Here is a 21,599-nt window from a genome sequence, read left to right as displayed (position 1 = left end):
AGAATGCAGATAGGATCTGATCTTTCTAAGCTATTCTTTCTTCAGTAAACCATAAAGAACTTCAGAGTAACTTTATACACCTCTGATTCAGCTATATTCTATATGGGCACTATACATTTCTTAATAATTATTAAAACTATTAATCCACATTATATGAACACTGTATTCATTTAGCATAACCATACACTAATAATGTAAACAAAAAATAACCACTAGATCATGTTCTTCAAATATTCACATAAGCAAAAAATTTTCATATACCTTATCCGTATTTGTTACCATATTTCCTTACCTGCCCCTACCATAGTCCCCATTCTGTTCCATCTGTATCATAGGAGTTTCTTTTGCAAGGTAGCTTTGCTCCTGATGCCCTGTTACTGTAGGGTTATACCGCTCAGTTGTAAAGTTCCTTGAACCAGATCTGTTTAATGGTCCATCCCCCAATGACACAGACCCCTCTGTCGAGTGTTCTGAACCACTCGATGGCCTGAAATGAGGCTTCACACTATAAGAAATATAAGATCACATACATGACAGGATAAATGAAGACAGAAAGAAAATCTTTCCCCTTAATGGTAAAGAGTACATTTAAAGGGACAAGTTAAAAATTGCCTTCTACTGTATTCTATTTTCCACAAATTAAGGTACACATAAAAGTATCACATTATAAAAATGTAAACTCTTTTTGTCTGAGATTTTTACATTTAAAAAAAAGTTATTTGGAGGGGTGTCTGGGTGGCTCAGTCATTGATCATCTACCTTCAGCTCAGGTTATGATCCCAGGGTCCTGGGATTGAGCCCCATATCGGGTTGCCTGCTCGACAGGAAGCCTGCTTCTCCCTCTCCCACTCCCTCCGCTCTCTGTCAAATAAATAAATAAAATAAAATCTTAAAAAAATAAAAAAGTTGTTTGGAGATATTTGGGGTAAAATCCAAAGTTCTTCAAGATAAAGCTACCTCTATTTCGATACTCAAAATACAACTAGGATTTTAGCTAATTTAACACCAGTAGCAGTCTTGACACACCTAAATCAGCCAGGCTTTAAGCTTATTAAAGAATTTATGCCATACATTCTCAATGGGGCAACATCACCCCTAGTGGGAGTAAAAAAGGTTCCTGGGGTGGGGGCTGGGGCTGAGAAGGAACAACAAAAAAAATCCCAATCTTACTTTTATGCATAGAGCACAGATATACATATATTATATAAATACATATACCACATCTTCAATACTAAATTTTCATAGGGAAAAATTGGGGTGCTGTCTAAAAACAATGGGGGGGATGTCACTCTTTAGGGGAGTGACAACAAAAACCAGAGAAACAGTGCAATATATTAAAATCCCACCTTCTTACTAAATTAATTGTTCAAAGAGCCTCTGTAAAAAAAAAAAAAAACAAAACTAGGAAGGATAATTCAACTAATAGCGTTGCATGGCTTCATGAATTAGGTATAGAATCTAGTTTAAAAAAAAAAAAAAACCCAAAACTATAAACAAGGGTAGCTTTTATCTTGGATGACAGATATAAGCACCCAATTCTCTAACAACGTGTAAGCAGATGAAGCCAGGGTAGGGGGTAAAGGAGGCTACAGTTAAATCAACAATGAAAACACCTGAAGTAAGCCCAAGCAACTGAGGACCTTGGCTCCACAGGAGATTATACAGGGAAGTATAAGATTTTTATTTGGCCCCTTATTTGTGTTTAAAAATTCCACTTTTACAGTCTATTTTCCTGGTTATAAATTTATATCAACAAACACACTGCCAGTTCCTGGTTCTCTGAATTTCGATTTAAAACTTCAAAATAATTATAACCCCAACAATTAAACATGAATTTCAACAATTATCTACAGCTATCCTATTTTTTTTTTTTTAAAGATTTTATTTATTTATTTGACAGAGAAAAATCACAACTAGGCAGAGAGGCAGGCAGAGAGAGAGGAGGAAGCAGGCTCCCTGCTGAGCAGAAAGCCCGATGTGGGGCTTGAACCCAGGACCTGGGATCATGACCTGAGCCGAAGGCAGTGGCTTAACCCACTGAGCCACCCAGGCGCCATATACAGCTATCCTATTCTTTATAGAAAATAAAAAAATTAGGTTACTGCCATTAAAACTTAAATATAAAAACCAGGAGACAAAGTTGGGTTGAATTTCATTAAGATTATATGAAATAATTACTTTATGTCACAAAATAGATTTTAATATTTTTAAGATTTTTGTTTACTTATTTGACAGAGAGCGCCAGAGAGCACAAGTGGAGGTGGGGCAGGGAGGACATGCTACAGCAGAGGGAGAGGGAAAAGCAGGCTCCCTGATGAGCTGGGAGCCTGATGTAGGGCTCAATCCCAGGATCCCAGGATTACAACCTGAGCTGAAGGCACTTAACCAACTGAGCCACCCAGGAGCCCCACAAATAGATTTTTAATAGTAAAAATTATACAACGTCAACACAAAGTGTTTTTAAAATATTTTTATTATCTATCATATCTGAAAATGACTTTATGAAGGAGAATGCTATTTATCTGTTCAGAACTATAATTCGCCTAAATTTTCTCACTGCATTTCAATATACCTAACAGATAAGTTACTAGGTTTAAACAGCCCTCAGATCTCATAATCTTACCCTTCACTGAGAGGGACTTACAATCTCAGTCCAGGCAAAAGAAAAAAGAAAGATAAAAGAATAAGTGATAAAAGATGGAAAGGAAGAAGTAAAGTGACAGAAAGAGGAAGTATGAAAGGTAGAAAAATGCCCAGACTTCTGAAAGTTAGTCCTAGTCTCTCTAAGTAGGTCTAGTGATCATCACTGGGCTGTTATAAGGTTCATATAATAAACTACAAAAGGGCTTCATAAAAGTTACTTTCTCCTTGACTGATAACTTCAAGTAAATAAATAAATAACAAACAAACAGATAAATAAAGGTCTCGAAGTAGTCACTTTTTAGAAGAAACAAAACAAGGATTAGGGTCCATCAAAAAACTCTCTTAGTTTCATCTGTAATATTTGCAATTTATAAGAAGAAAATACTCATGTATAATTTTTGTAACTAAAAAATTAACAACCTGTACTGGTCAGATATATGAAAAAGGATTGTAGATGAATGGTTTTGAATAGCCCACAAAATTATACTAAACCTGCCATGTACCTTCAAAAGCATAGGCATACTTCCTTATGAACAAGGATGACTGGGCTGTCATTCTTGGCTTTCCTACTGTGATTTCAATCTTTTCACCAAGAAAGTACCACAAAAAAAAAAAAAAAAAAGCGACAATAAAGGAACACCATGAACCCATTTTATGTTACTATCATAAAATAATTTTCTTTTATCTTTAATATTAAAAAAATCAGTGTATTATGTATAATCTTAGTTTTAAATCTTTTTTATACAAATTATCCACTATGAGGTCAAAGTGTGTTTACTAATTCTACAATAAATTGTTTAAGCTTTTTACTAAGTCCGTAAATAAGCACTGTGATTACCACAGTAATTCTTTAAGAACTACTGGGAATTGTGTACAATAAATTCCATTATGTTTTGTTTTTAATGTAGGCTCCATGCTGGGTGGAGACCCCAATGTGGGCTTGAATTCATGACCCTGAGATCAAGACCTGAGCCAAAATTAAGAGGTGGATGCTTAAATGACTGAGCCATCCTGGCGCCCCTGTATCACTATTATTTTTAATCTTACCGATTTTTTTGGAATGGTCGAGGCATATTCACAGCAGCAGCATTTGTTTTATAAGATCCTGGTGCATTAAAGCCATTCACAAAACTACCATTGGGAAAGGGAGCCTAAAAGAAAAGGTAATGTTTAAAAACAATTAATGAAAAGGGCAAAACCTAGTGTGAAGGCTTTAAGAAACTCCTGATGAACTAACCTAGCATCAAATTTTTAAAGATTTTTTATTTCTAAGTAATTTCTACACCCAACATGAGGCTTGAACTCAGGACCCTGAACTCAAGAATTGCATGCTCCACCGAGCCAGCCAGGATCCCCCTCAATTTCTTTTACAAGGCAAAATTAATTTTAAGCATTTTACTTACTCACTTTTATAATACTCACTGCAAATATCAAGGAATCATTAGGTCATTACTTAATAAAGTACATTCTCTCTGAAAAATTTTAACTGAAAGCATTTTAAACTAATCAGGATTTATCCAATTTCTTATTTTAATTCATTCAGCAAAATCTAAAGCATAAAATTATAGGAATCAATAGCTCAAGTCTTAGTCACATGGTGATTAGATCCCATTATCACTACTTAAAAGCCAGAAAGAAACCAGTTATCAACACAAAACAAAAAATAAACTACTCTAATTTCTTCAAATTTCAGCTTGAGTGAAAAATTTTATAATTCTTTAAGGATCTCACTTACCAGTGGTGTTTCAAAGTAAGGTGCAGGATTTGGTGACCAAGACTGAGGCACAATACTATAGACCGAGTACTGTTGGTGAGGGTTATATACAGGCTGCATAAAAACTGGTGAGGCATACTGTGCTTGAGTTTGAATGGGCTGACTATACATACTAGAATCCATTAATCGATAACCATTCTTAGCAAAAAATGTATTGATGGCTTTTATCCTTGCCTAGAAGCAAAAGGAACACATTATAATGAGGACTAAGTGTGTATTTTCACAAATATATTTAATTTACATTTTAAACATGCTTTACACGATTATGTTATTCTGCCTGCTATACAGTCAGTAGAGCAAAAGGAAATGATTGATAGCTTTTTTTTTAAAGCTATCAATTAAAAACTTTTGCATGGCTAATACAATAACAAAGTAAAACCACAAAAGTCAAATTGTAAAACTAACTGCAACTTATCAAAGACAAGGGGGCTAATAATCCTAACATACACATTCTAAAAACAGAGATCAAAAAAATGTGTTGGAGAAGTGAACAGAGTTCACAAAGAAAGGCAAATGGCTCTGAGGCTTATGATAAGATGCTAAACCTTGCTTACTAAGAGAAATGCAATTAAAATGGAATTAACATTTCTCACAGGACTAGCAAAAAATCCAAAAATTTGACAACATACTTTGTTGATAAGGTTGTGGCAAAATATACTGCTGATGGGAATGTAAAATAGCACAATCCTTATAAACAAAAACTTAGCAATATCTCCCAAAAATCATATATGCATTTACCATATTCTCATCAATCCCACTTCAAGGAATCTTTTCCAAATACACTGAACAAAAAGAAGTTAAAAAAAAAAAAAAAAAGGGGATACACACAGCTGTTCACTGACACTAACTGTAATAGGAAGGGGGAAAGAACTATCCCCAATACACACACACACACACACACACACACACACACACACACACACAATCCTAATAGTCCACCAATGGTTGAATACACTATATTACATCTACACAATTGAGTATCATGCAGATGTAAAAATAACTGAGGAATCGCTCTAAGTATTATTATGGAGTGACTTCCAGAATATATTATTGTTTTTAAAAAAAGAGGTAAAGCAAGGAGAATATGTATAAGTAAGCTATTATTTAGCTAAGTCAGATAGCAAGAGAAGATATACTTGCATTCGCACATATATATATATATATATATAGGAGTATGTATTTAATATACCACTTTATTTTTTTTCCCCAAAATTTATTTATTTGACAGAGAGAGAGAGAGAGAGAGAGAGAGAGATTGAGAAAGAGAGAGTACAAGCAAGGGGAGCAGCAGGATCCCCATGGAGCAGGGAGCCTGACGTGGGGCTCAATCCCAGGACTCTGGTATCATGTAGCCGAAGACAGACACTTAACCAACTGAGCCACCCAGGTGCCCCAACACCCTGTTTTAGATATTCTACTTTAAAACAACACACACACTGGGCGCCTGGGTGGCTCAGTGGGTTAAGCCCTCTGCCTTCTACTCAGGTCATGATCTCAGTGTCCTGAGATCGGGTCCTGCATTGGGCTCTCTGCTCAGCAGGGAGCCTGCTTCCCGCCCCCACCCCGCCTGCCTCTCTGCCTACTTGTGATCTCTGTGTGTCAAATAAATAAAATTGCAAAAAAACCCCCCACAACACACATATTGAAAATAAAATTTAAAAAATCAATTGTAAAAGCTAAAAGCAAAATTAACCTAAATGTGCATCTGTGTTATATTAGTAATGTAACAACAACAACAAAAAATTTCAAGTGATTTTGAGCCATAATAAAATCAACTGTTATGAATGTTCCTTAGGAATAAATTACAAGGCAAAGTACAGCAAAAAAAGTTTCTTATTTCCAAAATTATATTCCTATTGGTATTGTTATTCTGATACTTTTGTGTATGATTATGGGAGAAAGGAATCAGTAATTACAGTAAGGTCACTGAGATCTGAGATTTTTCACATGGGAGAAGACATGGATGTGAGACCGAAGAAGTGAAAATCATGTAGCATGAATTTAAATTGGAAGCCTCAGTATAAACTCATGAAATATTTTTGTTAAAAACAAACAAACAAACAAACAAACACATATTTCATAGCTCTGTTCAATGAAAGGCTTTTAAACAACAACCATACCAAGAACTCCAAGAACTCCTTGTGCCTAGCTAATGGACTGCAAAGTATGACCTCCCCATAAAAGTAAAGTAGGGACTCTGGAGATTTGACTGACCCCAGGCCTTTGACACAAAATATACAAGACACTAGGAACATCTTGTCACACTAGAGAGCAAGCAAACCACTGAAAATTACCAAGGCTGTGACAAAAGGTCTTCTAAGTTAACTCAAAGAGGCCACAATTCATCAATAAGGACAACAAACACACCAAATATGTTTAAATACCCAACAAAAAAAATCCTTGATCATTTTTGAAAGTTCCTAGGGAACCAACACATTATTTTCAAAAACTCATAATAAAAGCTAGAACCAAGCATTTATCATGTATTCTATATATGAGCTGTACCTCAAAGTAATAAAGATGATGCTAAGCTCCCCTTTATAGAAGTCTTTCAACTAATAAATGGGAAAAAACAAAGCCAGAAAATAACACCTCTTTGTAGCCTCTAATTAACAGATTAAGTCAATGATCAGTAGCACCTAGCATAAAAGAGAGACAGATACAAAAACAGACAGGCTTTTCTCTCTCTGCTGCTCCCAAATCAAACCAAATTTTGACCAAGCCTCTAAATCTAGCTACCAATTTGCATGAAGTACAGGAAATAGAGGATCATACTAAACTACACTAAAAAAAATATAATTAGCCAATTCAAAAATAGGCAAAGGACTTAGACACTTCTTCAAAGATGATATAAGGAAATACTGCAATATGCTACACATGGATAAACCTAAGACATTATGTTAAGTGACATAAAACAGTCACAAATAAACAAATGTACGATTTCATTTATATGAACTAATTAGAGGAGTCAAAAATCATAGACTAAAAGAATAATGGAGGTTGCCAGGGGCTAGAAGGAGGAGAGAATGCAGGAGTTATTGTTCAATAGGTACAGAATTTCAGTTTTACAGGATTAAGAAAGTCAACATGAATGGATGGTGGTCAATATGTTTAGTACAACTGTATTATATACTTAAAGATCGTAAATTTTATATACATGTATTTTAACACAATAAAAACTATAGCTAGCAAAATGTATGAGAAACTTTGTAAAACTTAGTTATTTCGGGGCGCCTGGGTGGCTCAGTGGGTTAAAGCCTCTGCCTTCGGCTCGGGTCATGATCCCAGGGTCCTGGGATTGAGCCCCGCGTCGGGCTCTCTGTTCAGTGGGGAACCTGCTTCCTCCTCTCTCTCTGCCTGCCTCTCTGCCTACTTGTGATCTCTGTCAAATAAATAAGTAAAATATTAAAAAAAAAAGTTATTTCAACATACTTTCAAAAGAAAAAGCAAGTAAGAATGAAAACTACAGATATAAACAAAGAAAAAAGACAAAAAAAAACAAGAATCAGGAAAATGTGATATTGTAGCTATGATTTTTTAAAAAAAATCCCCCTTTCAGAGCTACAAAAACTAGTTTATTTACAGATAAAATTAAGTATAAAATTTGCTTCAAAATAATTGGGGGCATGGAGAAATGGGGGGGGGAATATGGATGAAGCAAGACTGGCCAAAATCATGCACAGAAATCAGTTACATGGGGGGGAACAAGATGGCGGGGAAGTAGGAAGAGGCGCCTTTTCAACCTGTACCCTAAAGTGAGCTGATTACCTACCAAAGAACTCCGATCACGCATGAAATCAGCCTGAGATCAGAATTATACACATCTGGATCTCTACAGGGGTAGAAGACGCCAGTGGGCAGGTAAAGCGGAGTGGGAAAGGCGGACTGATATCGGAAGATAAAAGGGGGAGGGAGCCAGCAGAGGTGACCGGTTGGAAAGTAATACCCCTAATACGAGCAAGAGTGCCCTGCGTCTGGGGACCAGCATTAACTTGGAGACTGGTTGAAAGCACTCCAAAAGAGCAAAAGATCGAGGGGGGGGGGGATTGTGGGAATCGGGGCGGCTAGGGACAGGGGCTTAAGTCCCCGCTCCCAGGACGGCCTCCCCTGGCGCTGAGCCAGAGAGAGTGCGGCGGAGAAACCAGGTCTTGGTCCCTGAGCCGCAAGCGTGCCCGAGATTGCGTGGGTTCTGGCCCCTGTGAAGGGATGGGAGCCAGGCCGGATGGCAGAACGCTCGAGCCCTGCTACAGGGCCTGAGATGCGTGTGCCCCTCACCCTCCCGAGAGAGGTACAAAGGCCCAGCCTGCGCTCTTTGACACACGCCATTGTTTCAGAGCCTAAGACTCGCGCCCCAAACCCTCCCCTGAGAGAGGTGCGCGAAGGCCCAGCCTGGTGCTTTCGGACCTGCACCCCGTTCTCAGAGCCTGAGAGGCGCGTGCGACCCACAGCCTACCCTGAAAGAGGTGCGCGCAAGCCGGGAGCTCTTAGACCCAGAAAGACCAGGCACTTCCAGCCCGGGGCCAGCGGGAAAATCTCAGTGTGCGATCGCTGCTTGGAACCTCTCTGGTGGTCTAGAGCTGCCCAGACAGCTGCCGCTGCTTTGGTTTTGGGTACAAGCAGAAGATCCTGCATCCCCAGGGACCTGCTCTGCCAGCGGCCAAGGGGGGATTTATATGGGCTCTGCAACACCCACAGAAGAACAGACTGAGGCTTCTCTCTGAGAGGGAGGTCAGGGTGCAGTTTGCTTTCCTCTAAACCTACAAAAACCATCAAAAGCGGTCAAGGTGAGAAGAAAAAAAAAAAAAAAGGTGAACAAACATAAAAACCTCCAGAGAACAAAAGCCTGAAAAAACCGGTTTTCTCAGAGCCCACCCCCTTGAGGGGGACTGGAGGACTTAACTTAGGGAACTTCATTGACTGAAAACCCACGTGGCAGGCCCCTCCCCCAGAAAACCAACCAGGAAAGGGAAAAAAAAAAAAAAAAAGACTACAAGAGAACCACCACCACTACTTCATAGGACAACTTTTATTTTTCATTTGTTCCCACTATTCTGGTTCATTTTTAAAATATAGATAATTTTTTAACCTATTTACCATCACAGCGAGCTGTCCAGTACATCAAATTCCATAATAACCTTCTAACCTGAACTTTTTGATGCAAACACCTGTGTTTTTCTTTTGCATTTCTATTTTTTGAATTTTTTTAAATTTTAGTTTAGTTTAGTTTATTCCTTTTTTATTTTTATTTTCTAATATTCATATAGAGTTAAACTTCAAAGTAATCCCCTTTCCCCAATCAATACTACCCCTATAGGTAAACCAATTTTCAATCCCCCTTTAGCCTAGAAAAGTTGAGTCCTTTAACAAAGATATCAAGATACATCCAGGAAGAATCAAAACAACCTTCCTCGCCCACACTGAGAATTTATAACCACTCTCCCATCTTTTTCTTCCACCAGTTTGTTTTTGTGTTTGTCCTGATAGTATATAAATCTTACACTTGGGGTTCTTTTCGACAAGGTTCTTCCTTTATTTGCATATATATATATTTTTTCTCTTGTTATATACTTTTATCAGTCTTTTTGTCTGTTTTTGTTTGTATACCTCATAAATCTTACCTTGGGGCCCGTTTGGGCTGAACCTTCTCTTTCATCTTCCCTTTCTTTCCTGTCTCTCTCTCTCTCTCTCTTTTTTTTTTCTTTTTTCTCTCATTTGGGTGGGGAATCCTGATTGCTCAGAAGTGTTCCAGGGTGCACCCAGACTGCACCACGGTCGATACGACCAGCTACATCTGTTCAGTTATCTCTCACCAAAATGACTAGGAGGAGGAATGCCCAACAGAAGAAAAATACAGAGGATGGACCTTCTGCAACAGAGCTAACGGCTATCAACATAGACAATATGTCGGAAAGAGAATTCAGGCTAACAATTATCCAGGCAATAGCTAGGTTGGAGAAAGCCATGGATGACCAAACGGAATTGATTAGGGCCGAGCTGAAAGCGACCAGACAGGATGTTCACAATGTTAGGGCAGAGCTAAAAGCTACCAGGGCTGAGGTTCACAATGCTCTCAATGAGTTCCAATCTAATCTAAATTCTCTCAAAGCTAGGGTAACTGAGACAGAAGATAGAATTAGTGATTTGGAGGACAAACAGATAGAGAGAAAGGATCAAGAGGAAGCCTGGAACAAACAGCTTAGAAACCATGAAAACAGAATCAGGGAAATAAATGACGCCATGAAACGTTCCAACGTCAGAATTATTGGAATCCCTGAAGGGGAGGAGAAAGAAAGAAGGCTAGAAGATATAGTGGAGCAAGTTCTTCATGAAAATTTTCCCAATCTCGCGAATGGAACCAGCATTCATGTACTAGAGGCCGAACGGTCTCCACCCAAGATTATAGATTCCAGAAAAACATCAAGGCACCTGATAGTCAAATTGAGGAATCATAATTGTAGGTATAATCTCTTGAAAGCCGCTAGGACAAAGAGGCTCCTTACTTATAGAGGAAAGCCCATCAGAATAACGTCAGACCTGTCCAAAGAGACCTGGCAAGCCAGAAAGGGCTGGCAAGATATATTCAGGGCACTAAATGAGAAGAACATGCAGCCAAGAATACTTTATCCAGCAAGACTGACATTCAAAATGGATGAAGAGATAAAGAGTTTCCAAGACCGGAAAGGCTTAAAAGACTATGCAACCACCAAGCCAACACTGCAGGAAATATTAAGGGGGGTTCTATAAAAGAGGAAAAATCCTAAGAATAGCACTGAACAGAAATATAGAGACAATCTACAGAAAGAAAGACTTCAAAGGTAACACGATGTCAATAAAAACGTATCTATCAATAATCACTCTCAATATGAATGGCCTAAATGCGCCCATAAAACGGCACAGGGTTGCAGATTGGATAAAACGACAGGACCCATCCATATGTTGTCTACAAGAGACCCATTTTGAACCTAAAGATACACCCAGACTGAAAGTGAAGGGATGGAGAAGCATCTTTCATGCCAATGGGCCTCAAAAGAAGGCTGGGGTAGTGATTCTCATATCAATTAGATTTTAAACTAAAGACTGTAGTCAGAGATACAGAAGGACACTACATAATTCTTAAAGGGACTATCCACCAAGATGATCTAACAATTGTAAATATCTATGCCCCCAATATGGGAGCAGCCAATTACATAAGAAAACTGTTAATCAAGATAAAAAGTCATATTGATAGGAATACATTAATAGTAGGAGATCTTAACATGCCTCTCTCAGAAATAGACAGATCATCGAAGCAGAAAATCAATAAAGAAACAAGAGCACTGAATGACACATTGGACCAGATGGACCTCATAGATATATACAGAACATTCCACCCTAAAACAACAGAATGCTCATTCTTCTCAAGTGCACATGGAACCTTCTCAAGAATAGACCACATACTGGGTCACAAATCAGGACTCAACCGATACCAAAAGACTGAGATTATTCCCTGCATATTCTCAGATTACAATGCTTTGAAACTGGAGCTCACTCACAAGGAAAAGTTCAGAAGGAACTCAAACACCTGGAAGCTAAAGACCACTTTGCTTAAGAATGCTTGGATCAACGAGGAGATCAAAGAAGAACTGAAACAGATCATGGAAACGAATGAGAATGAAGACACCTCGGTCCAAAACCTATGGGATACAGCAAAGGCGGTCCTAAGGGGGAAATACATAGCCATCCAAGCCTCTCTCAAAAAAAATTGAAAAATCCAGAACACAGCAGCTGTCTCTACACCTTAAAGAATGGAGAATCAACAACAAATCAAACCAACTCCACACATAAGAAGGGAAATAATCAAGATTAGAGCTGAGATCAATGAGGTAGAAACCAGAGATACAGTAGAACCTATCAATGAAACTAGAAGCTGGTTTTTTGAAAGAATCAATAAGATCGATAAACCACTGGCCACACTAATCCAAAAGAAAAGAAAGAAAGCCCAAATTCATAAAATTATGAATGAAAAGGTAGAGATCACAACTAACATCAAGGAAGTAGAAACAATCATCAGAAGTTATTATCAACAGTTATATACCAATAAGCTAAGCAACCTAGATGAAATGGATGCATTCCTGGAAAACTATAAACTCCCAAAACTGAACCAGGAAGAAATCGACAACCTAAATAGACCGATATCTAGTAATGAGATTGAAGCAGTGATCAAAAACCTCCCAAAAAACAAGAGCCCAGGACCTGACGGATTCCCTGGGGAATTCTACCAAACTTTCAAAGAAGAAATAACACCTATTCTCCTGAAGCTGTTTCAAAAAATTGAAGCAGAAGGAAAACTTCCAGACTCTTTCTATGAAGCCAGCATTACCCTGATCCCCAAACCAGGCAAAGACCCTACACCAAAAGGGAGAATTTCAGACCAATATCACTGATGAATATGGATGCTAAGATTCTCAACAAGATCCTAGCAAACAGGATCCAACAGCACATTAAAAAGATTATCCACCATGACCAGGTGGGATTCATTCCTGGGCTACAAGGATGGTTCAACCTTCACAAATCAATCCATGTGAAAGAACAAATTAATAAGAAAAGAGAGAAGAACCACATGGTCCTCTCAATTGATGCAGAAAAAGCATTTGACAAAATCCAGCATCCGTTCCTGATGAAAACGCTTCAAAGTATAGGGATAGAGGGAACATTCCTGAACTTCATCAAATCTATCTATGAAAAACCCACAGCAAATATCATCCTCAATGGGAAAAAGCTTGCAGCCTTCCCGTTGAGATCAGGAACACGACAAGGATGCCCACTCTCACCACTCTTGTTCAACACAGTATTAGAAGTCCTAGCAACAGCAATCACACAACAAAGAGAAATAAAAGGTATCCAAATTGGCAATGAAGAAGTCAAACTCTCTCTCTTCGCAGATGACATTATTCTTTATATGGAAAACCCAAAAGACTCCACCCCCAAACTACTAGAACTCATACAGCAATTCAGTAACGTGGCAGGATACAAAGTCAATGTACAGAAATCAGTGGCTTTCTTATACACTAACAATGAAAATACAGAAAGGGAAATTAGAGAATCGATTCCATTTACTATAGCACCAAGAATCATAAGATACCTGGGAATAAACCTAACCAAAGAGGTAAAGGATCTGTACGCGAGGAACTACAGAACACTCATGAAAGAAATTGAAGAAGACACAAAAAGATGGAAGACCATTCCATGCTCTTGGATCGGAAGAATAAACATTGTTAAAATGTCTATACTGCCTAGAGCAATCTATACTTTTAATGCCATTCCAATCAAAAATCCACCGGTATTCTTCAAAGAGCTGGAGCAAATAATCCAAAAATTTGTATGGAACCAGAAGAGACCCCGAATTGCTAAGGAAATGTTGAAAAACAAAAATAAAACTGGGGGCATCACGTTACCTGATTTCAAGCTTTACTACAAAGCTGTGATCACCAAGACAGCATGGTACTGGCATAAAAACAGACACATAGACCAGTGGAACAGAGTAGAGAGCCCAGATATGGACCCTAAACTCTATGGTCAGTTAATCTTCGACAAAACAGGAAAAAATATACAGTGGAAAAAAGACAGTCTCTTCAATAAATGGTGCTGGGAAAACTGGGCAGCTATATGTAGAAGAATGAAACTCGACCATTCTCTTACACTGTACACAAAGATAAACTCAAAATGGATAAAAGACCTCAACATGAGACAGGAATCCATCACAATCCTAGAGAAGAACATAGGCAGTAATCTCTTCGATATCAGCCACAGCAGCTTCTTTCAAGATATGTCTCCAAAGGCAAAGGAAACAAAAGCCAAAATAAGCTTTTGGGACTTCATCAAAATCAAAAGCTTCTGCACAGCAAAGGAAACAGTCAAGAAAACAAAGAGGCAACCCACGGAATGGGAGAAGATATTTGCAAATGACAGTACAGACAAAAGATTGATATCCAGGATCTATAAAGAACTCCTCAAACTCAACACACACAAAACAGATAATCATATCAAAAAATGGGCAGAAGATATGAACAGACACTTCTCCAATGAAGACATACAAATGGCTATCAGACACATGAAAAAATGTTCATCATCACTAGCCATCAGGGAGATTCAAATTAAAACCACATTGAGATATCACCTTACACCAGTTAGAATGGCCAAAATTAGCAAGACAGGAAACAACATGTGTTGGAGGGGATGTGAAGAAAGGGGAACCCTCTTACACTGTTGGTGGGAATGCAAGTTGGTACAGCCTCTTTGGAGAACAGTGTAGAGATTCCTCAAGAAATGAAAAATAGAACTTCCTTATGACCCTGCAATTGCACTACTGGGTATTTACCCCAAAGATACAGATGTAGTGAAAAGAAGGGCCATCTGTACCCCAATGTTTATAGCAGAAATGGCCACGGTTGCCAAACTGTGGAAAGAACCAAGATGTCCTTCAACGGACGAATGGATAAGGAAGATGTGGTCCATATACACTATGGAGTATTATGCCTCCATCAGAAAGGATGAATACCCAACTTTTGTAGCAACATGGACGGGACTGGAAGAGATTATGCTGAGTGAAATAAGTCAAGCAGAGAAAGTCAATTATCATATGGTTTCACTTATTTGTGGAGCATAACAAATAGCATGGAGAACATGGGGAGTTAGGAGAAGGGAGTTGGGGGAAATTGGAAGGGGAGGTGAACAATGAGACTATGGACTCTGAAAAACAACCTGAAGGGTTTGAAGAGGTGGGGGGGTGGGAGGTTGGGGGAACCAGGTGGTGGGTATTAGAGAGGGCACGGATTGCATGGAGCACTGGGTGTGGTACAAAAACAATGAATACTGTTATGCTGAAAATAAGTAAAAAACAAATGATTAAAAAAAAAAAAAGAAAAAGAAAAAAGAAATCACCACCCAGGCGCCCCAGCCATCAGCTAGTTTTAACAGTTGAATATAAAAACAAGGATGAGATGGGGCACCTGGGTGGCTCAGTGGGTTAAAGCCTCTGCCTTCGGCTCAGGTCATGATTCCAGGGTCCTGGGATCGAGCCCCACATCGGGCTCTCTGCTCTGCAGGGAGCCTGCTTCCTCCTCTCTCTGCCTGCCTCTCTGCCTACTGTGATCTCTGTCTGTCAAATAAATAAATAAATAAAAAATCTTTAAAAAAAAAAAGGATGAGAGGGGCACCTGGGTGGCTCAGTGGGTTAAAGCCTCTGCCTTTGGCTCAGGCCTCTCTGCCTACTTGTGATCTCTGTCAAATAAATAAATAAAATCTTTTAAAAATATATAAAAAAATAAAACTAGGTGATGGGAGTTCTTGGTGATTGATTATACTATGTTCTCCACTTTTATGTATGTTTGAAATTTCCTAAGTTAAAAAAAAAAAGGAAAGAAAGCAATGCTCTAAAACTTAATAAATCAGACCATTTGCTTACATATTGCTTATGGCTGCTTTAGTGCTATAATGGCAGAGTTGAGCAGTTACAACAGATTTCATGATTGGCAAAATCTACAATGTTCACTTTCTGGTCCGTTAAAGAACAAGTTTACAGACCTTTGTAAAATAACTAAATAAAACAGCAGCTCTTTCTGTCCTGTCCCTGTACTATAATGAATCCACCTTTTTGCATTAAAAAGAAAGGAAGGAAGGAAGGAGGGACTCACTATAAAAGCTGTGAGAGGAGGGGCGCCTGGGTGGCTCAGTGGTTAAAGCCTCTGCCTTCGGCTCAGGTCATGATCCCAGGGTCCTGGGATCGAGTCCCGCATTCGGGCTCTCTGCTTGGCAGGGAGCCTGTCTCCTCCTCCTCTCTCTCTCTCTCTGCCTGCCTCTCTGCCTACTTGTGATCTGTCAAAAAAAAAAAAAAACAACTTAAAAGCTGTGAGAGGGTTAGATTAGGAATAATCAGCCTCACTAGCTTGTTAGGAATATGAAGTGAAGTAATGCATAATGTTAAGGCATAAAAAAGTGACTTTAACAAGTAAATGAAAGGTGTGTTTTACATTCTTACAAGCCAGAAATCCTCCTCCTCCCATCAAACAGTAAGAATAAGACCAATCAATCAATTTTAGGATTATCTGTTCCATTTCTTTGAAAAAAATTGATGGTATTTTGATAGTGATTGCATTAAATGTATAGATTGCTTTAGGTAGCATAGACATTTTCACAACACTTGTTCTTCCAATCCATAAGCATGGAACGTTTTTCCATTTCTTTGTGTCTTCTTCAATTCCTTTCTTGAGTACCTTATAGTTTTCAGAGTACAGATTCTTTGCCTCTTTGATTAGGTTTATTCCTAGGTATCTTAATGGTTTTGGGTGCAATTGTAAATGGGATCGACTCCTTATTCCTTTTTTCTGCCTTGCTGCTGGTGTATAGAAATGTAACTGATTTCTGTGCATGATTTTATATCCTGTCCCTTTACTGAATTCCTGTAGGACTTCTAGGAATTTTGGGGTGGAGTCTTTTCATTTTCCACATAGAGTATCATGTCATTTGGAAAGGGTGAGAGTTTGACGACTTCTTTCCCAATTCAAATGCCTTTTATTTCTTTTTGTTGTCTGATTGCTGAGACTAGGACTTCTAGTACTATGTTGGGCACTAGTGGTGATAATGGACATCCCTGCCCTGTTCCTGACCTTAGGGGAAAAGCTCTCAGTTCTTCCCCACTGAGAATGATATTTACTGTGGGCTTTTCAAAGATGGCTTTTATAATATTGAGGTGTGCACCCTCTATCCCTACACTGTGGAAGAGTTTTAATTAAGAAAGGATGCTGTACTTTGTCAAATGCTTTTTCTGAACCTATTGAGAGGATCATATGGTTCTTGTCTTTAATTTATGTACTGTACCACATTGATCGATTTGCAGATGTTGAATGCACCCTGCAGCCCAGGAATAAATCCTACTTGGTCGTGGTGAACAATCCTTTTAATGTACTGTTGGATCCTATTGGCTAGTATTTTGGTGAGAATTTTTGCATCCATGTTCATCAAGGATATTGGTCTGTAATTCTCCTTTTTGATGGGGTCTCTGTCTGGTTTTGGGATCAAGGTAATGCTGGCCTCATAAAACGAGTTTGGAAGTTTCCCTTCCATTTCTATTTTTTGGAACAGTTTCAGGAGAATAGGTATTAATTCTTCTTTAAATGTTTGGTAGAATTCCCTTGGAAAGCTGTCTGGCCCTGGATTCTTATTTTTTGGGAGATTTTTGATGACTGCTTCAATCTCCTTACTGGTCTGTTCAGGTTTTCTATTTCTTCCTGGTTAAGTTTTGATAGTTTTTCTGTCTCTAGGAATGCATCTTTTTCTTCTGGATTGCAAATTTGCTGGTGTACAGTTGCTCAGGATATGTTCTTATAATTGTTTGTATTTCTTTGCTTTTGGTTGTGATCTCTCCTCTTTCATTCATGATTTCATTAATCTGGGTCCTTTCTCTTTTCTATTCGCTAAGTCCGGCCAGGGGTTTATCAATCTTATTAATTCTTTCAAAGAACGAGCTCCTGGTTTTGTTGATTTGTTCTCTTGTTCTTTTGGTTTCTAGTTCATTGATTTCTGCTCTGATCTTTATTATTTCTCTTCTGCTGGTTTAGGCTTTCTTTGCTATTCTTTCTCCAGATCCTTTAGGTGTAGGGTTAGGTTGTGTACTTGAGACCTTTCTTGTTTCTTGAGAAAACCTTGTATTGCTATATACTTTCCTCGCAGGACCGCCTTTGCTGCATCCCAAGGATTTTGTGTTTCTTTTTTTCCTTTAAGATTTTATTTATTTATTTGACAGAGATAGAGAACACAAGTAGGCAGACCAGCAGGCAGAGGGAGAAGGAGAAGCAGGGACTCTACTGAACAGGGAGTCCAACACGGGGCTCGATCCCAGGACCCTGAGATCATGACCTGAGCCAAAGGCAGACACTTAACAACTGAGCCACCCAGGGACCCCATGAAGTTGTTTTCATTTTCATTTGTTTCCATGAATTTTTAAGAATTTAATTTCCTGGTTGACCCATTTTTCTTTATTTGACAGAGATCACAAGTAGGCAGAAAGGCAGGCAGAGAGAGAGGAGGAAGCAGGCTCCCCGTGGAGCAGAGAGCCCGATGTGGGGCTCGATCCCAGGACTCTGGGATCGTGACCTGAGCGGAAGGCAGTGGCTTTAACCCATTGAGCTACCCAGGCGCCCCGACCCATTCATTCTTTAGTAGGATGCTCTTTAGCCTCCATGTATTTGAGTTCTTTCCAACTTTCCTCTTGTGAATGAGTTCTAGTTTCAGAGCATTGTGGTCTGAAAATATGCAGGGAATGATCCTAATCTTTTGGTACTGGTTGAGACCTGATTTGTGACCCAGAATGTGATCTATTCTGGAGAATGTTCCATGCGCACTAGAGAAGAATGTGTAATTCTGTTGTTTTGGGATGGAATGCTCTAATTTTATCTGTGATGTCCATCTGGTCCAGTGTGTCATTTAAAGCCTTTATTTTCTTGTGATCTTTTGCTTAGATGATCTGCCATTGCAGTGAGGGGGGTGTCAACATCCCCTACTATTATTATATTATTGTTGTTGTGTTTCTTTGATTTTGTTATTAATTCATTTATATAATTGACTGCTCCCATGTTAGGGGCATAGATATTTAAAATTGTTAGATCTTCTTGTTGGACAGACCCTTTAAGTATGATATGTTCCTTCTCATCTCTTTGGAACAGTTTCAGGAGAATAGGTATTAATTCTTCTCCTCATCTCTTATTATGGTCTTTGACTTAAAATCTAATTTATCTGATATAAGGACTGCGACCCCAGCTTTCTTTTGATGTCCACTAGCAGGGTACATTTTTTTCCACCCCCTCACTTTAAATCTGGAGGTGTCTTTGGGTCTAAAGTGAGTTTCTCATAGATAGCGTATCGATAGGTCTTGTTTTTTTATCCATTCTAATACCCCGTGTCTTTCGATTAGGGCATATAGCCCATTTACATTCAGGGTAACTATCGAAAGATATGATTTTAGTGCCACTGTATTGCCTGTAAGGTGACTGTTACTGTATATTGTCTCTGTTCCTTTCTGGTCTGTTACTTTTAGGCTCTCTCTTTGCTTAGAGGACTCCTTTCAATATTTCCTGTAGGGCTGGTTTAGTGTTTGCAAATTCTTTTAGTTTTTAGCTGTCCTGGAAGCTTTTTATCTCTTATTTTCAATGACAGCCTAGATGGACATAGTATTCTCGGCTGCATATTTTCCTTGTTTAGTGCTCTGAGTATGTCATGCCAGTCCTTTCTGGCCTGCCAGGTCTCTGTGAATAGGTCTGTTGCCAGTCTGATACTTCTATCGTTGTATATTATAGACCTCTTGTCGTGAGTTGCTTTCAGGACTTTCTCTTTGTCACTGAGACTTGTAAGTTTTACTATTAGATGATGGGGTGTGGGCCTATTTTTATTGATTTTGAGGGGGGGTTCTCTGTGCCTCCTGAATTTTGATGCTTGTTCCCTTTGCCAAATTAGGGAAACTCTCTGCTGTATTTTGCTCCAATATATCTTCTGCCCCCCCAGCCTTTCTTCTTCTTCTGGGATCCCAATTACTCTAATATTGTTTCATCTTATGGTATCACTTATCTCTTGAATTCTCCCCTCGTGGTCCAGTAGTTGTTTGTCTCTCTTTTGCTCACCTTCTTTATTTTCCATCACTTGGTCTTCTATATCACTAATTCTCTCTTCTGCCTCATTTATCCCAGCAGTAAGAGCCTCCATTTTTTATTGCACCTCATTAATAGATTTTTTTGATATTAATAGATTTTTTTGATATTAACTTGGTTATCTTTTGGTTCTTTTATTTCTCCAGAAAGGGATTCTCTTATCTTCCATGCTTTTTTTCAGCCCAGCTAGCACCTTGATAATCATCATTCTGAAGTCTAGTTCTGACATATTACTAATGTCTGTATTGATTAGGTCCCTAGCCATCAATACTGCCTCTTGTTGTTCTTTTTGTGGTGAGTTTTTCCGTCTTGTCATTTTATCCAGATAAGAATAGATGAATGAGTGAACAAAATACTAAAAGGGTAGCAATGACCCCAGAAAGATATACAGTAACCAAATCAGCAGAGACACGAAACTGAGGAGAGACGAATGGGGGAAAAATACATACATATATATATATATATATACACACACACACATATATTATTAGACTGATGAATAAAACAGAGCCACACACTTAATTGTGGGTGTATTCTGGTCTGTTAGAAGAAACCACTTCCCAAAATTTGCAAGAAAAATATACATATATACGCAAAGATTAAGGGTAAACACAATGAAGGGATGGAATATGACTGTAAAGATGAAAGTTAAAAAAATATCCTAAAAAAGGAATTGATAAGAAGTTGCTTGAAAAAAGAAAAGAAAAAAAAAAAAAAAAGTAAAGAATGTGATCAGGCTGGAGACTAGAACAAAGCCATGAGCTAGATTTAGGGTATATTTTGATCTATTACAAGAAATTGTATCCCAAAAATTTTTTCTTTTTTTTTTTAAAGATTTTATTTATTTGACAGAGAGAGATCACAAGTAGACAGAGAGGCAGGCAGAGAGAGAGGGAGGGAAGCACGCTCCCTGCTGAGCAGAGAGCCTGATGCGGGACTCGATCCCAGGGACCCTGAGATCATGACCTGAGCCGAAGGCAGCGGCCTAACCCACTGAGCCACCCAGGCGCCCGTGTATCCCAAAATTTTAAAGGGAAAAAAAAAAAAAACAACCCAAAAACCTATATGTATACAAAAAATAAGGTTAAATACAATGAAGGGATAAAAATATGAGTAAAACAATAAACATTTAAAAAGATTTTTTAAAAAGATACTGATAAAATAGTTTTAAAATGTTAAAATAGGAAAGAGGAAAAATTAAAAAAAATAGAAAAAGAAAAAAATAAAATTAAAAAAATTCTAACTTTGAAAGACTAAAGGATCATGGGGAGAAAGCCATTAATTCCATGCACTGCTTTCCCCTATCTCTGGAGTTCCACTGTTCTCACTGATCAATAAGCTTGGTCTTGGATGGATGTTCTTGTTTATCTTCTGGGGAGGGGCCTGTCACAGTGACTCTCAAATGTCTTTGCCCAAGGCAGAATTCCACTGCCCCTGCCAGGGGCCAGGCTAAGTAATCTGCTTGGGTTCACTCTCAGGAGCTTTTGTTCCCTGAGCGCTTTCCG

At 38.5% G+C, this 21,599-nt stretch overlaps 1 protein-coding gene across 2 annotated transcripts in view; it reads right to left on the bottom strand.

Moving 5' to 3' along the window:
* The window catches only part of LOC111157832 (La ribonucleoprotein domain family member 4), an 85,422-nt gene that overhangs the window by 13,015 nt on the left and 50,808 nt on the right, over positions 1-21,599 (bottom strand). For both annotated transcript variants that reach the window (XM_022519506.1, XM_022519507.1), the window contains exons 9-11: positions 4,379-4,591; positions 3,691-3,794; positions 293-505 (exon numbers count right to left, since the gene is read on the bottom strand). In XM_022519506.1, coding sequence (XP_022375214.1) covers positions 293-505; positions 3,691-3,794; positions 4,379-4,591 — 530 coding nt within the window. The remainder of the gene's footprint in view (positions 1-292; positions 506-3,690; positions 3,795-4,378; positions 4,592-21,599) is intronic.

Source organism: Enhydra lutris, unplaced genomic scaffold (genome assembly GCF_002288905.1).
Source record: "Enhydra lutris kenyoni isolate GAN:26980312 unplaced genomic scaffold, ASM228890v2 scaffoldscaffold56, whole genome shotgun sequence".
NCBI lineage: Eukaryota > Metazoa > Chordata > Mammalia > Carnivora > Mustelidae > Enhydra > Enhydra lutris.
Note: the sequence above shows the minus strand (reverse complement) of the source record. Positions and strands in the feature narration are given on the sequence as shown.